The 13,062-nt window shown below is 34.5% G+C and overlaps 1 protein-coding gene across 2 annotated transcripts in view; it reads right to left on the bottom strand.

The window, feature by feature from the left end:
- Positions 1-13,062, bottom strand: part of FIG4 (FIG4 phosphoinositide 5-phosphatase) — a 75,062-nt gene that overhangs the window by 10,695 nt on the left and 51,305 nt on the right. For both annotated transcript variants that reach the window (XR_008234270.1, XM_052781246.1), the window contains exons 20-22: positions 12,350-12,545; positions 8,631-8,713; positions 4,170-4,259 (exon numbers count right to left, since the gene is read on the bottom strand). Coding sequence is in view for 1 of the 2 variants with exons in the window: in XM_052781246.1 (XP_052637206.1) it covers positions 4,170-4,259; positions 8,631-8,713; positions 12,350-12,545 (369 nt within the window). In the remaining variant the exon portion in view is untranslated. The remainder of the gene's footprint in view (positions 1-4,169; positions 4,260-8,630; positions 8,714-12,349; positions 12,546-13,062) is intronic.

The raw sequence follows: 13,062 nt of genomic DNA, 5'->3' as shown, positions 1-13,062 counted from the left end.
ACTAAAGCCATTCAGAATCCCAATGAAGGGGCCATCTTTCACCTTCAGACAGAAGACAAAATCCAGGTAGTTTATAAACAGCCTGACCAGTAAATCTCAAGAGAACTCACACGGGCAATAAATGCCAGAGAATCAGAGAAGTGCTTTGTTTAAAATACTGAGAGTCAGAAAGAGCAAAGATTCAAATTAAGTGAGGAAGACTAATCCTTAAAGCTATTTTTAGAATACCAGAACAGTGGATATACGCGAGTCAAAAAGAGAAATTAAAGTTATTGTAACACATCTGTGTTGGATCAGTTAACCCAAAGTGGCTAATTATCCTCATCTCTGTTCTGAATCAAGAGCTAATAGTGAGCTACATACTTTTTCTTTTATTTAGAAGTATACAGAGGTTTAGATCATATATGCTTCTTAGTATACAGCTGTAAAGAATATGAGATCAGGACATCTCAAAGTAAAATGAATCCAAACAATCACCAAGCAGGAAAGAATTTCACCCATCATAGAAGCAAAGAGTTTTTAGGTAAGGAGAGAAGTAAGGTAGATGACTCCCAATTTAACACAGATATTTACATCTCCAAGGAGTTGAAGCCATGCTTGTTTTAATTAAGAGGCACAGGTATCCTGTTTCCAAGAAAAGGAAGAAATAAAATGACTTGTAGGTAAAAATACAGTGTCTATTCAGACCCTCTGGGAGATTTCAAAGGGGACACTAAGGATAAAAACTTCGCTGATGACTAGATGCTGCTCTGACAAAGGGTTGTCTAGCAAGAAGGTGCTTTACTGAAGTGCAGATTTTTTTTTTTTTTTTTTTAAAAAAGGAAACCTGGATTGCCACCTTATCAGAAGACAGCAACTAGATAAGAGACCTTTGTGATTTAAGCTTAGTGTAAACAGATGACAATATAAACAATTTCTTGACCTATAATTTCCATGAATATTCATAACAATTCCCTGTTTTGTGAATAAACGCTTTTATTGAAGTTTATCTCAATTTCTGATGTGAAGCAACATACCGGGGTGCATATTTGAAGCACAGAGCATGCAAAAAAAGCACTGTACTGTGAAACTATCAACACACCTGAGAATCCAAGATAACTTGTAATTTCCAAAGTCGCTTGTTGACTAATTATGAACGCCTTTTGATTCAATGCTTCTACAGCAGTGTCAAGAAACTATTTAGATATTTTGCATGGGTTTAATGTAAAAAATAAATATACTTCACAATCTAAACATCCTTTATTCATTTACTTCTGCCTTTCAGTATAAGGAACCCCCCAAGAACTCCTAGATGTGAATACACAGAAAGAGAAAAGTTCAATACCAACCTTTTCTTTAGTACAGTTACAAAGCAATGATAATGCCAGGTTTACAAATATAAAGCTATTTTTAATCTAATCCTCCAAGAAATAGACCTTATACTAACAAAGTCATATGGAAGTACTGAATGAACAAGAGAATTGCTCTGAGGCAACAGCTTTCAAAAGTAACTAGGGTTGTAAAACACTTCATTAAAATTAGAAAATGTACTGCTCTTTCTACTTTTATATTTTAAAGCAGTATTATGGATTAAAAATACTCCAGTAGAGCATTTAATTAACAAAAATGGAAAATATAGAGTGCTCCACTGTTCACTGAAATTTGCTTCATTACTTTTATCTTGGTGAGGAAATAATGTACATAATGTGCATATACACAGAAACAACAGTAAAAAAGCTCATATACTACTTGTACATAGTTAGCTGCTAACTTGTAGATAGTTGCCACTCAGTTTGAGTCATTTGATCAATACTTGGATGACAAGCAGAACCTAGGTAGTCTTGATTTGAAAAAAAAAAAAATTTACACATTTAACATCAAGGGAACTCTTGAAAACATGGACTATATGATATATCTTTAAAGGCAGCATACGTTTTGAAAATATTTAAGGAGAACATAGCCCTGGACCATGCTGCAGATATCACTTGCTAAAGTGTTCTCCTGCTTGAGCATCATCAGTGCCCCACAAAACCAAACAGGAGAGTAGATACCTATGGATGAATTAAAGTTGGTGCACAAGCACTGTTGCTATATTGCACAGGCCACAACGGGCACAGGCACAGCACTCTTCTCCAGAAGTGCTGCAGTGAATCAAAACACAATTCCCTGTTCGGGAGGGAATAAAATTTCTCATACTCCTAGATGCAAGAAGTGCATTTGGGAAGCTATTAAGAGGATATTTTTCTACAGTATTATTTATACCACACCACAATGAGTACTATGGAACTAGGAACAGGTGCACTGTGTCAGCCAACAGTAATTATACTACAGTACTCAAAGTCTCTCTTTGCATACATGATAATAGATTGTGCTAAAAGTAGTCCAGCTCTGTTTAGCTCTAAAATTCTACCCTTTTTTCCTTCATGGAATTTCTATGAACAAAACCAGGAACTTCAATATCCTTCCACATTCTCCACTCCTCTTCAGTATTATCTCACTGCATCACTGTAGTCCCTGTTCAAGTACCCATTTTTTGTTCCTAATCTATACTTACAGTTTCTAAATTTAAGCCAGAAGCTTCTCTTCAGTATTTCTCCAATGCATATTCGAGTACATAAATATCACTAAATGACATTGTAAAAATAAGAAATATTTCTTTTTGTATTGGCTTTATGTACTTGATAAAAATGGCCACAAAGTTTAAGGTTGTGAGGTGTGGGTTTGTTTTTTTTTTAAGATCAAAAAAGGATCTAAGAAAAAGATTTTCTTGAGAAGTGTGGAAATGACAGCAACTAACCTAAGCCTAAATTATATCTCACTGCTGATGAGAAACCAAAGCTTTAGACTGAATACTTCATTTTACTATGAAAAGGACAGGGGTTTAATTGCATTTGTATCTAGAAGGAACGACTGGAGAATCAAATTTGCCAGATTTTTTTTCAATTTAAAATGCACCTAACATCAAATTAATACAAGTTAGCATAATTTTTCAATTTCTTCAAGTACTTCTTGAGAAACAAGGAAATATACAGTCCAACAAGTGCAAGATGTGCCTCAGCTACTATTACTGAAAACACTCTCTCTTGACCTAATCTTGAGTATAGTATGTTCATGCTATTTTATCTCTAAAAAGTTAGTATTCTCCAAGGAAATTCCTGATTCAGAGCAGCAATTCAAACTCAGCAAGAGAAAGCTTCCTTGTTTCAGAATTGAGCAACATGCCTTTGAAGAATGGCTACATTTATGACTTTTCTTGAAAGAACAATCTGTCACTGTCCAAACAGTATTTAAGCGTTTTTAAAAAGCTGCAGAACAAAAGCTGAAAAAAATTTTTAAGCTGTATAAAGATATACTTTCAGAAAAAAAAATTACCAACTATAAGATACGCCGTTTCCTCTCAGATCAGAACAGACAAGAACGTTTGGTAGAACTGGCAGAGAAAGATGATCTACATGACTTCCAGAGGAAGAGTGACAGGAGGCACAGATTTGTGTGCTCTATGACTTTTACACTTCCACTATTTGGAAACACATGGAAATTACACTTGGGAAAGGAGAAAAATTAACATCTGACTACTGGAGTACTCTCTCCAGCACCTGGCCACTCACCAGAAAAATAAAAATATAAAAATATCCCATTTGACCCCTCAAGACTCCTCAAACGTCCACTAAAACAAACACAGGGCACTCATAGCCATCTCAGAAGAAATAATTTCAGATAACTGCACACTAAAGACTGAGTTGCAACTTTGAATGTTTTTTTAACGACAAATAAGCAGGTCTGCCAATCCCTTCAAACTATCTCTTTCAAAAGCTATCACAGCAAGAAGAAATTGCCTTTTAAACTCAGTAGCTTCAGCACTTTGTGTTGTGATAACTCATGACTGCTAAGAATTTTGAATACAAAAATCTTGGCACCACGAAAAATTACAAAAAACCCCAAAACCACCACCACCAAAAAAACCCAACCAAAAAACAAACGACAAAACACAATGCACTTTTTTTTTTTAAATTACAAGGGAGAAGTAGGAACCTAATTCTTCATGCTATGCATTGAAACCCCCTATGCAGTGAAAGCAACAGAAGTATGACTCTCAAACAATTTAACATCAAATTTACCTGATGACTTTCAGGTCTAATGACAAAAGCAAAAAGAAATAGGCTAAAGGGAAAAAGAAAAAGAGTACTTACAAATTTATAACTCTATCCAAGTGGTGTTTTGAGCAAAATTGCTGGCTGCTCTTGTCTTGTTTATGCTGACTCTGTCCCAGCTGAACAAACCTGGGAAAAGCAGTAGATAGGAGAATAAATCAAAGAAAGTAAAAGAACAATCCCCCCAAATTCAGCAAATGAAAGAAAATGACACCAAAAAATGAGTCTAAGTCATGTTACATAAGTTACTGATCATGAACTACCTCTCTGGTAAACAAGAGAGATTTTTAAAACTTTGCAGGGGGTGCATATGAGAACTCAGCAGCTTATTTTAGCTTGAAAATGATTTGCTTACTAATTGGTGTCACCTAGGTCATGGAATAGAAACTTTCTCTACCCTATGAAATAGGCAGCCTGCTACAATCAACTTCCTGTCTTTTTCAAAGCAATCAGTCAGATGAATAGCCTATGGGAAAAGTCAACAGAAGAAATAGAAAGTCTCTCAAAAGTTTTAGATTTAAGTCAGTCCTCAGCCAAATTCAACCTAGTTTATTCAGCTGAAACAGTCAGTCCAGCACACTTATTTCCAAGCACCTGTTGGGCTGCTGAAAGACATTAAGATGCAAAATACTGTTACAGCTTTTTTCTTTGCAATGAATTGGAGTAAAATTGAAAACAAAAAATTAGTTAATCCTAATCTTATTCACTCAGTCTAAGAGGAAAAGTCAGAGGGTTTCAAGGATATGTAGTTATCTTACACTTGAACTCAATTTGTTCACTCTCCAACACATCTGTGCTACTGAAAACAGAAGTAAATGTTAGTTGTGATGTTTTTAATTTTCTGACACAGGGGCTTTTTTTTAATAGTTAAAAACACTTAGCTTAAAAATAGACTTATTGGTCTATTTCAGAAATCTTTTCTGCATTTTAACAGAGGATAATTAACAGTACAAAAGCAATTGCATGGAAGCATGTACAGAAGATAAAGGAACAGTACATTCCCTAAAACAACTTATTGTGATTTTTCTTTCTGCTCCATTCAGATTCTATACTGTAGAAACAAAAGCCTCAGAAACATGAGACATGACTTTGGCTGTTGAAAGAATAAGTACTTACATTTCTAAATAAGAGAATTTTAAGTGGAAATAAAGACAATTAACATCCTCTAGTGCAGGAGCTTGCTGTTGAAACAAGCTTAAAAAAACCCAAATATAAGCAAAATAAAGGTGCAAATATTTTTATTAATTGCTTCGAATGATCCAATATTCTGAAACAAACAAGGCCTAAATTAACACAAGCAAGTAATCAGACATCAGTAAGACGCACAGTTGGTCTGCAATATACATCCTCAAATTGAGGGACCCCCTGTCCCTTCCAACCTCAACCAATCTGTGGTTCTGTGATCTCTATTTTGATGAGAATTAACACAAATGATGTCAGCCATCAGTGAAAATGGGCTGGACAGACTCAAATTAGTTTTAATTTGCATTTGCATATATACTTAATATAGAACAGTTGACATAAAGTAACTTAACCTGAGGTACTTTAAATCTGTGAATCCCTGATGCTAATCAAAAAAATACGTAACATGTCCAATGATGTCAAGTAGAGTCAGGATCTTGCATCTCCATTTCCCTTATTACAAAAAGTAGAAAAAGACTTGAAGTGAGAACTATAATCATACTGTGAAATAAATTGCTGCTATTCTCAAATGATGTACATTGTAATAAAGGATGTCAGTAAAATCTATATTTTCCACATAAATCAGCACATCAGACTATAAATAGCACTGTGCCTTGTTAGCTAAGAGGTAAGGAATTTGTAATTGTTCTGTTTTTAAAACCTACATTGCTTGAGGGAAATGAAATAAATGCAAGCTTTTTTTGTCTTGAAAAGATATGAAAAGGGAGCTTCAAAGACCCCCCGGAGTTTACAGTACTACTGTAACAATAAACTGAATGTTAGTCCAGCCTGAAAAATGATAAAATGGGAAGTAGCTGCAATTCTGGATGTTGTCACAGAGCTGTTCATCTACACAAAGTAACTCGTAGTAGACACCAGCTTGCACTGGGCCATTTGCAGAGCAACAGTAACTACCCAGTATACCAAAGGGTAATTGTCAAATTGGCATCCATTTTCTAGTGATTAAAATAAAGAACCAAAGTTAGAGGCATAGGTGAAGTTAAAAATTTCAGAGATACTGAGAAACATCCTCCTCAACCCTATTCAAGTGTACTATCTTCAAATTACTCCACGTGTAGGAAATAGGTAGAAATGGGAATTTTCAAAGAACTAAAGAGTGCAAGAGAAGTAGCTACCCTAAAGAAAAATTAACAGAAAAAGACTTTTAAGTAAAAATAATGTTTTGAGAGCATTAATGAACTAAGTCAGGATTAATCATCACATATCACCAAATGAGAAGATATAGTGAATTAAAACTTCTCTCACAAATTGAAAAGGTTTCAAATATAACAACGTAATCACTGCTATTACACATTAGAAAATAAAAACAAACGCACAGAAGCCCATTTCAATGTATGCCTCACAAGTACTCACTTCAATATACACACAGTTTTTTTCTGAGACGACAGGTAGTTTTCTTACACCCCTTTTCTCAAACTCCATTAATTGTACATTCTAAGCAGGTGTTTGAAACAGTGGTTTATTAAGCAAATGTAATTGACTTGCACTCCTGGTGTCTTGCATAAGCAATCGCTCTCTTGGCAACTGCATAAGCCTTTAGGAACTAAGAGGGTCTTCAATTTGGATCTAAATTTCTCCAACTATCTCCAGTACTGAATTCCCATGATTCTGACTAGTTTTCAAGGAAAAATATTGCAGTTGAGGAAAGAATCTCCTCCACCAGGGAACTGAACAAGTAACTTTTCGGTTCAATTCTAGTTCATTTATAACTAAAATTATTCTAGTTCAGTTTTGGTCTGAGTTAAAAAAATTTCGAAAGGTTCAAATTAATTTCCAATTTAGGAAAAAAGGAAGATTTGAACCAGTTTCTTTTTGGTTTCAGTGTTATTCTGTGATATTGAGGAGAGAATTTGAGAACAATAGCATAAGTACATATTTTTTAACAATGGCAACACATAGCCAGTGCTCTATATGGGGTTATGGCAATTCAGAAACAGCATGCCTGATACAATGGGAGTCGCTGCCTTTTGTTGGAGAAGCACACCATTAATTTTCTGATTGCTCTTGGGGAGCTGACAGTTCATGGCTCCTGCAGGAGTGGTGACAACTGTTTTGTAGAGGATAAAAGTCCAAGTTACCCTTGAATAAAAGCAGAAGTTTTCAAGTAGCTGGAGCTGGAAGGTGATACCTTGATGCTTACTCACCAACTCTCACCTCCAACTGCTCACTGTAAGCCAGCAGCTCCCAGCTCCTGAGGAGAGCCTGCAGGTGCTGTGCAGCATGCTGCCTCACGTTGTAGCAGTTTACCTCAAAGTGCAGGAACTGAGTGGGAACTTGCTGGACCACCCAAGGAGCTGTATTTTGTCTTGCACTATGCTGTTTCTTACTCATTTCCTGTACATATGGTTTGAATTCACAAAACCATTTATTAAGAACAAGTGGCAGTATGATGCTGTTCAAAACGCAGTGTGTAAGAGCACATTATTATACACACTACGCTTGGTGCTGTGCGTATACATACACACACGTAAACCCTCACACCACGTTTATTTGCATGTCGTTATTTCATGAAACTCCAATAATGGCAAGGGCCAAACTGACTTCTCCCTCTCCTCAAACTTACAGTACTCAAAGTCACTTAGTTATCCATGCTTCTACAGTGTGAGTTATTCTGGCCACTTTTCTCAACTCTTCTCCTCATAGTCTATACCAGATTTAATAATGGTCTTAAGGTCTCCCTATAAAATATACAGTTTTTTATTTCAAGCTCAAAAGGCCAAAATGTTTCAAGAAAAAGGCTGAATATTATTCAGAAAAGCAATTTTCCTTGAACAACAAAAGTCACACAACTATTTAAATTTGAGTAAAAGGTAACAGGTAACACTTATCTCTACAAATAACAAGTAACGTTTAAAAAAGACAACTTCTGTTGTTTTGTATGCATTTTTATAGAAGAGGCTATTTCACTTATGACTGATTTGAATTAGTGTAATTCAACATTTGAAAAATGCAAAAATCACAGACTACGTAGCTTAGAACCATGGAACCACTCCTAATATGGAATTTGCTTATTAATTTCTAGGACTATATTAAGTGACAAGTATTTCTACTGAAGCATCTTTCATTCGATTTTAAGTTCCAAATTTTGCCTTCAGAGACATCTGCGTAACTTCCACCAAAACCAGAGCTGACAGAGACATCTGAAAACAGTTGATTTTAAAAACAGAACAGCATATATAGCTAAATATCTCTAAAATTTATAATTTAAATAAGTTCAATCAAAGGTAGCACTTTGACGAGCTGTATTTAACTAGCTCCAATTATCTTTTACTGATTACCGCTGGAAGTCTATCTCACCTAGCGTATATTGTGAGATCATCTTCTGAAGGAACATCTGAAAGATTGAGCCCATACACATCTTTTGTTGATTGCACTACATTCTGGAACATAAGAAGAAAGATTCAGACTGAGGATACCATAACAACATCCAAAGAAAAGTATGCTTTCAAGCAAGGAATTCTTTCTAAACCTGAAAATAAATTCAGAAGTGCAGGCAAAACCAAACAAGTTTCTCATATACATAGTAATCTTAGCTTGTGCATGTTTGGTTTGTTTTGTTTTTTTAAAATAAAAATTTATTAAAAATATTATTCAAGACATTTGTTCAACAAGTAAAGGAAGGGATTCTGGAAAGATAACATCAGATAAAACAACACATTAAGAGAATAAATTATATTTATAGGACATATTACAATGCAGGTATTCAATTCCGTTCTGTGTTGAAACTTAATATAGAATAAATCATATTCGTTCAGAACATGCTCCCACATTTGCTTTCACATTTTCTGCTGTCAATTCTGAAATAATTACAAACTTCAGGATGAACAAAACTATTTTTGTTTTATACATTACACAATCATGTCAGTCAACTATAACAAGGATCCAATGCACATGCAATACTTCACTATGTCTAATGATTCAGTGTTAAACTGAGGGGGTTTACTGACAAGACATGTGTGACTGCAAGTAAGTCAACTATAAAAATAATTTTCTTTCAGTTCAAAAAGATCCAAAGTCAAAGAACTTTCGAAAGATATGTCCTGACTAGAAGTATAAAAGCATTCTAACATTGACTTCTGTGAAATGTGAATAGAAAGGAACTAGCTGTTTGGTTCCACCCCCCACCCTCCGCCCCCACCTGTAACAATACAATTTTTCTTTACTCTACAGTTGCTGATGTAAAAAATACCAAAATTCAAATCCCTGACCAAACATCCAATCATTCTGGAATAACCATATTTACTCAAGAATGCACCTAAAAATATAAGCTTACAAATATCAACTCTTTTACACACAAAAATACCCCATACTATATTTTTTCACCCAAACTTATAGTATTGTTCAAAAATACTAGATGCAACCCATTTTCACAAATGAGAAAACAGTAAAGTGCAGACTGACACTGGTTAGAGTGTTAGTAAGTTGTCAGTTTAACTAACAGAGACAGAAAATGGAATATTTGTAAGCTTAGGCTTTTAACTTCATCGAAGTTTCTTTTTAAAGTTAAGCTTAACTTGAGGGGAAAAAACCCAAACGTATCTGAAACATTTCTATGGTTTACCAGTTCTAGAAAATAGATGCTTATTTAATTAACTAGCTAGATTATCACCTTTTCCAGTTAAAGTTGTTTTGTTTCTTGTTACATGATTCAATTTAGCCATCAAGTTTTGAAACCCTCCATTACAGGTCTTCTTTTTAAACTTTTTAACCACATATGTAGACAAAACAAATAATTGTAATTGCCAGAAAAATAATTCCAAAACATTTTTTGAAAAGCCTATATTTGATGCTCTGCTTAGCCTGGTAATGGAAAAAGAACATTTCACAAGCTAAATAAAGATCAGCTGGTGAACATGTTAAAATCTAAGGTCTAACACAGTCTTTAAGGTTACTAATTTTTATGTTTGGTTTCCGAACAGAAAGTTTCCATAAACATCGTGCCCTCAGAAATAATGTATCTAAGAAAAGCTTTGTACTTTTGAAGAGAATAAAAAAATTTACAATGGCAGGCAGACATTAACAATAACCCAAGTTATTTGCTAACATAGCAATTCAGCATAACTGAATAGGTAATCCTTTTCAGCACTGCAATTTTAATAAGCAATGACACAAATTAACAACACAAATTATGACTAAAATTCAATGCATGAAAAGGTACTAATAAAATGGAAAATATTTCTTCATGTGCGTTACTATAAGAATCAGAATAGCTCATGCAATTGTAAGCCATTAAACTTCAGTACTAACTTAAATCATATTCTGTGTTTACATGCATCTCAGTTAAGCATCTTAAAAATCTAAAAAAAGTTATCTAAGGTCTGAGTGTTGAAGTGTGTTCAATACACAGATAGAAAAACTGACATGAGATAACTTGTGCAATGGTAAAAATCAAGAATAAAATTTCAGGTTGGATTTCTGCTGTTAAAAAAACCATCTGGAAACAATCTGACTTGCTGGAAAACAGGTACTCTAATACTCAGAGATAATGGAAAATTTTCAGCTAAAATACCTTGTATAAACAGAAATAAATGCACTTGTATTGGCATAACAATTAATCCAAATTGTCCAAAATTAATACCACATGAATTCATAGTTATTTTATTAAAAATACTTCATTAAGGTTAGGAAGCAGGCCACACACTACCCTAGGCTAAAGACTGAATGAAATGAAAATTTAAATTGTAGCAGAAAAAAAGGCAGTTTTATTCTCTGTTGCCTATCAGGCACTATATTTTATACTGACTAAGGTCATAAATACTGAAGTTTCTTCAAATGTGATAACATGTAAAAGCATAACACTATAGCCATTTAAATTAGCTATGCCTTAAAAAATCACCACCCCCCCCAACCAAAAAACCCTACCTCCCCACACGCCCCACCCCCAAGACAACATAAGTATTTTCCAGGTTTGTATAGTCTCCATTAACATATCCTTTTGCTAAGACATTTTCAGTGGTACCCAAAATGGATATCTACAAGAAAGAATTTGAAGAAATGTTACATAAATTAATAAAATAGGTATTTCCATAATACTTCATACAAATTAATATTTTCATTAAATTAGCACCCAAGGAATTCCAACAGAATTGGAGTTATGCTAGCAAAAAAAAGATTAATAGCCCACAACTGAGAATACACATTCTTTTCACATGACTGCGCATACACGATTTCCCTATTACCCTGCCACTATCTTCAACCTTAGTAGTAGTAATAGCATAGGACCAATGTGACAATATTATCATGCACATTTTTGGAGTTAATTTCTTTTTCTTTTTTTTTTTTTTTTTTTTTTGAAATGTCAGACCATATAATTATGAAACAGCAATTTAAAAATCTTCACATAAATTAGGTTGAAATCTAGCCAGATTGATCATTAATTTACAGTTATATACACCCAAGCAAGTAGCATTATTCAAAAGGAATAGATTTGTAATTGAAAGGGGTGGTGCTCAGGACCTCAGATCCATACTACATGTCTTTCAGGGGGTTTAGTCCAGATTAGCTCCCACAGACTAAATGTTGATTAGGTAGGTAGATCAGGTACATTCCTGGAGAAGCATCTCCCGGTTTAGTTTCATGCAAAAAGGAATCCCATTTGCATGCTCCAAGACCACCTCATGATGTGAGCCAGAGCATGGTAAGGGACAATGATCAGAAGTGCAGTACTGCTCTGAATTAACACACTAACATAGATATATTTTATGTTTTATGTAATGGACTACACCTGACCTGAGTACCTTTCAAATGACAGTTTTCTAACAGTAATTTTAATTTTTTGAAAAATGTTATTTTCTGCTGTGTTTCACTATTACACAAGAATAACAGTGAAGTTTTATAAGCAGTTCTGCTAATATCTACACAAAGGAATTACACTGGAGACCTTTTTCACTTAATTTCTCAGTGCTTTACACTTCTGTCTGTTCTATAACATTTCTTGTTGTTTTTTTTATTTTTTTAAGGAAATGTGAATTTTAAGTCCATGATTAGCCTTCTTGCCTGCCACAATAATTTCTTACCTCTGTGATTTTTGTATTGTCTCCTGTATCAGTCACTTTTACTGGAGTTGAACGTTGAGAAACAGCACCTTCATCTTCTTTGTCTGTCCCAGAATCATCTTCAGAACTACTTGACACTGCTTCCTCACTTGGGGGTGGAGGAGCACTAGCAGCTGTTTTGCGCTGCAGCACCGTTTCTTCTCTATTATTTTTGTTCCTATTATGAAAGGCAGTGTGTATATTTATGAAATCGGCTAGATATTAACAAGAAGTATTTAAAATTCCTAGTTTTGGTTAAAATCTTACTGGGGGAAATGAGTTCTACCCTCTGGAGCAACTTGTTGCTCATCTTTTGAATCGCCCAATTGATTTACTTTTCTTCAATCTCTTCTTATTGCAGAGCATTTAAAGAGAGGTCAAAGGATTATGTCAACTTTTCTCCAATTCTCTGATTCTTTACTTAAATCCCTCCCCCAGACTGAATGAATAAAAAGGAATAAAAATTAATTGAGACATAACATCTTTGGTTTTGATCTGGGAAAAAGTTTCACTTTCTGATTAACATTATCCACTCCACTAGCTTTCTTAATCTTGGCCCCAAAAATCTTAATCATACTGTCACTTTTCCCCCTTCCTTTTGCATACCTATCCCGTCAATTTAGTTCTTTAATCAGCAACATTTCTTTATGCGGCATGTATTTCTCACTTCAGAAATTCTAGTCAGTATCAAGAGG

The sequence above is a fragment of the Harpia harpyja genome, chromosome 3 (genome assembly GCF_026419915.1).
Source record: "Harpia harpyja isolate bHarHar1 chromosome 3, bHarHar1 primary haplotype, whole genome shotgun sequence".
NCBI classification, from domain to species: Eukaryota; Metazoa; Chordata; class Aves; order Accipitriformes; family Accipitridae; genus Harpia; species Harpia harpyja.
The sequence above is the reverse complement of the archived record's forward strand: the minus strand, read 5'-3'. Positions and strand labels throughout refer to the sequence as shown.